The 4,065-nt window shown below is 36.8% G+C and overlaps 1 protein-coding gene across 2 annotated transcripts; it reads left to right on the forward strand.

Annotated features, from left to right (window-relative positions):
- The first annotated feature begins 327 nt into the window (after positions 1 to 327).
- Positions 328 to 3,410, forward strand: LOC141724836 (uncharacterized). 2 transcript variants are annotated; one of them, XM_074527122.1, is made up of 5 exons: positions 328 to 463; positions 966 to 1,561; positions 1,835 to 2,321; positions 2,742 to 2,823; positions 3,060 to 3,410. In XM_074527122.1, the coding sequence occupies exons 2-5, from the start codon at positions 1,039 to 1,041 to the stop codon at positions 3,267 to 3,269; spliced, it is 1,302 nt and encodes a 433-aa protein (XP_074383223.1). In that variant the 5' UTR covers positions 328 to 463; positions 966 to 1,038; the 3' UTR covers positions 3,270 to 3,410. The 2 variants fall into 2 exon arrangements, with proteins under 2 accessions (XP_074383223.1, XP_074383224.1); XM_074527123.1 differs by lacking the exon at positions 328 to 463 and adding an exon at positions 515 to 864.
- Positions 3,411 to 4,065: the final 655 nt, after the last annotated feature.

Consider the following 4,065-nt stretch of genomic DNA (forward strand, 5'->3'; position numbering starts at 1 on the left):
TCTAATGAGCCACAAAGATTTGGGGCAGTAGTTAGTTGAGCTTGTGTCCTGGAGTTTACGAGTTCGAATTCTGATGTGTTTCTGATTAATTATATATAAGAAAATTTCGTTTATGACTGTCTAAATTTTACTAAAAACATATATTAATCTGATAGGTCAAATCTACAGGATCAATATAACTTCCAATACAACTGCAAATCACCCCTGACCAGTCACTTTCTTTGTCTTGCACTTTTCTCTCTGTCACTTTTTATCTGTTATCCATTTTTTGCATTGGGCACAGCTAAAACAATTATTTTTATTGTGTAAAATGTTCTTTTTCACTTGTTTCTAGTAGGAGGTGATTTTTTCATGGGAAGAGCCAAGGAGTGTTATATAATATCAGCTGTACAGAAGAAGCTAAAGCAAGAAATAGGCATTGCAACAAGAATCACTGCCCTCTCGGAGTATATTTTTTGCTCAGGTAATCACATTTTTATACCTTTTTAATTTATGTTATACGTTAAATTCATCGTATCTTAGGTAGTCTTATATTTGTTTTCCGCTAAAAGACTTTCGGGTTAATAGTGTAGCTAGTCGATAACAAGTAGACACGGAGACAGATACTTTGATCATATTATATGCTCTAGATACATGTTTTTTTATGGCCTGAGAATTACAGGAAACTTGTCAGTGGAACTACTATCCCGGGAAATAAGTTTCTTGTTTTCTGCCTGGTTTACTGATATGATAAATATTGTAAGAGGAAGTGGGACCTGAGTCCTCAGCATACTGTAACATGATGATGATTTATGCTACACTTACACTAAAATTGCATACAAACATTCTTCTCTCATCCCAATTACTCTTTTCATCCAAGAAAAGGTTGAGTATAGTGTTCTTGGTATTTTGCTTTTTTATATCTATGGCTCTTGTTGATCTGTGACCAAATGCTAATGCAAAAATCATTTATTTTATATGATTAGGTAATTATGGTTTAACTTAAAATCGTCGAGATACAGTACTTCAAGTGTCGATTCTGAAGCAGTGGTGATTAATATGGTTGGAGACCTTAGAGTAAAAGAACATTTTATTTTCGATTCAAGAAATAGGTCTGTAGACGACAATTTTTCTTGTTATGATAGTTGGATTGACGGTATGAGTGTATCATCATCAGTGTTTGAGGTTCAGAACTTGGAGCGATCTCCACAGATAATTCCATTAGCTCCTTTCTCAAAAACAGCGCCTTCAAAATGGGATGATGCCGAGAAGTGGATAGCTAGTCCTACATCCAACCAGTCCAAGAATAGGAAGCCAAGGGAGCATTGTGGAGTTGGATCACAGAGAAACAGTTCCTATGGCTATGGAAGCAGGCAAACATCAACAAAGGTTGTTGAGGGAGTTTCAGTGGAAACAATGGATTCTTCTGAAGAGCCAGATACAAAGTGGATGGACTCGAGCCATACCAGAAAGACAATTGGAGCGCAGAAACCTTCGAGTTGGGAAAGTGATGCATACCTAGTTCCTGATTCCTATTACAAGTCAGTGCTAATGGTTGATAATTGTTCAGACAAAACAACATGTAAGACTTCACTGGTATTGATGTATAGTTTCATCTAGTTGCAAGTTTGTTGAACTGCATTTTGTTACATATGCTATTCTGTATGACAAACATATGATTGTGTTATCTGTACTGGTATCTTTTAGGCTAGTTTATGATGCTACCTAGACTGCATACAGAATGTCCCAAGTATTTATGGACAATACAGGCTATTATTCATTTTTCGGTCCTTCTGTCATGTTATTCTTCTTTATAAATTACGGGGTTCCTCTAAACTCGTGGTTTTTTTGGCAGTTAATCTAAGTCAACATGATTCACCACTGTCCATCCACTGTGTAAATTCCATTACTTCACCTCTTACAACAGCTAGATCAGTTTCAATGAGAGATATGGGCACAGAAATGAGTCCTTTCGGTAGCAGAGAACCTTCTAGAACCGGAACTCCTGTGAGGGAAATGAGCCCCAAGTCTACTCCAACATCTCCACAATTATTAACTCCAAGAAGAGCCACATTAACATTGTCTCAAGTTATTTCTGCACGCAAAAAGTTGGATCAGAATAGGACAGAGTTATCTGAGAAGGAGGTACAGATGAGAACTAGAAAAGAGATAATGCTTCTTGGAACTCAACTAGGTAAGATCAATATTGCTGCCTGGGCTAGCAAAGAAGAAGAGGACAAGGATGCATCTACTTTGCTGAAAAATGAAGAACCGGACCAACCAGCGATTGAGAAACGTGCAAAAGCTTGGGAGGACGAAGAGAAAGCTAAGTATATATCCAGGTCATTTGGCACCAATCCTTCCTTCCATTTATGCCTATAAAATGATATTTTGTATTGATGTAGTACCAATTACAGTAACCCAGATTCTGAGGGATGACCTTATAATTAGACCAGACTGTCACTTTCAGGTTTATCTAATACCGCAAGAAGACTTTGTACTCTTATACCTGCATCCCATTTAGTGTTCTTTTCATGTTCATGTTTCAATCGAGTTTTGTCTCAAGAAAACACATCATCAAAATTCCAAAGAATGACAGTAAGAAGCTGAAGTATTTTGAATACTGTCACTAACCATTTCTAATTTCAGTGTAGGATCAATCTTATTCATAAGCTTAACTTGCATTGGTTATGACCATTGACTTTAATTTTTTTTATCTCATTGTAGCAAAACGGAACATACTGATTTGACTCTTATTTCAGATTCAAGAATTCAGAAATCAAGATACAGGCATGGGAAAATCTTAAAAAGGCAAAGGCTGAAGCAGAGATGAGAAAAATTGAGGTAAGGTTTATGCTATACTAGCCCTACTTACCTTGTGTCTTAAAATTGTCTCCAACGGTTTATGCAGAGGTAAGGTTTATGCAGTTCCACACTCAGTCCTCGATATTCTTAGGTGCTTGTTTTAATTATTTGTGTAAATTATCATAACATGTTGCAATGGCAAAAAAGATCAGAGCTTCATTAGAGTAAACATACATATGAAAGAGGAACATAAACTCCTCGGTCTTTATCTTCAGGTTGAGATGGAAAGGATGAGAAGCCGAGCACATGATAAGCTTAAGGCCAAGCTAGCAGCTGGCAGGGACAAAGCTGAAAAGAAGCTGGCAGCCGCAGAATCCAAAATGAGCCGCCAAGTTTCCAAAAGAGCTAAGCAAGCAGAGTTTTACCGCAAAACTGGTCAAACACCATCCTCGTTTTCCTGTATTCGTTGGCTCTCTTTGACCTAACCTTGAATACCTGCATTGTGTTTAGGCAAAGGTACTGGTATCTTACAATAAATACCATTTGCATTGTCAAGAAACCACTAGCTATTTAGTTAAAGCACATTTTGATACGTGGAAATGTTAATGTTGCTGGTGCCTTGTAAAGATTTAGATTTTTTAGAGGACATAATGAGCTTTAATTAAGTGAGATTACTTAATATTAGTCTATGCAAACACACGAAGGCTTTAAACTACTAGTGAAATATAGAGACTGGGCGACAGATAATCCTGTAATTTGTTATTAATAAAATAAGTATATTGAATCCTTACATGGGTTTAATTTTTAAGCACGGAGTTGTATCAGACAGTACAGAGTTCTCTGATATCAGCAAGTTCAAGCACATCATCGGTGGTTTATATCAGGAAGTTGGAAGACATTGCTGTACATGTACTAGTACAGAGTTTTTTAGTACTATCAGAATTGCACAAGACCTTGAGTTCAAACACAAAAACATACTCCAGTAATTGTTCACTTGAAGCATACATTCAAGATGCGGGAAAACAAACAAGAGAATTGCCATGTCTTGGGGCACAGAGGTATGAAATGTGGAACCAATTTCAAAGAAAAAAAAAACTGTAGTTAATATGCAGGCAACCAATTGAAATATTGAAATAGTAGGCAGCAAATCGTTTCTTATTGAAACTCTTTAAATATAAAATCACGAGCTCTGCAGGCACATTGGATCAATTTAAATGGCAAAAAGGCTGCAACCCTTAAATCTTCCCACGCAATCAAAACTTAAAGGCACGGCACCGGGAA

This window comes from Apium graveolens, chromosome 5 (genome assembly GCF_009905375.1).
Source record: "Apium graveolens cultivar Ventura chromosome 5, ASM990537v1, whole genome shotgun sequence".
Classification (NCBI taxonomy): domain Eukaryota; kingdom Viridiplantae; phylum Streptophyta; class Magnoliopsida; order Apiales; family Apiaceae; genus Apium; species Apium graveolens.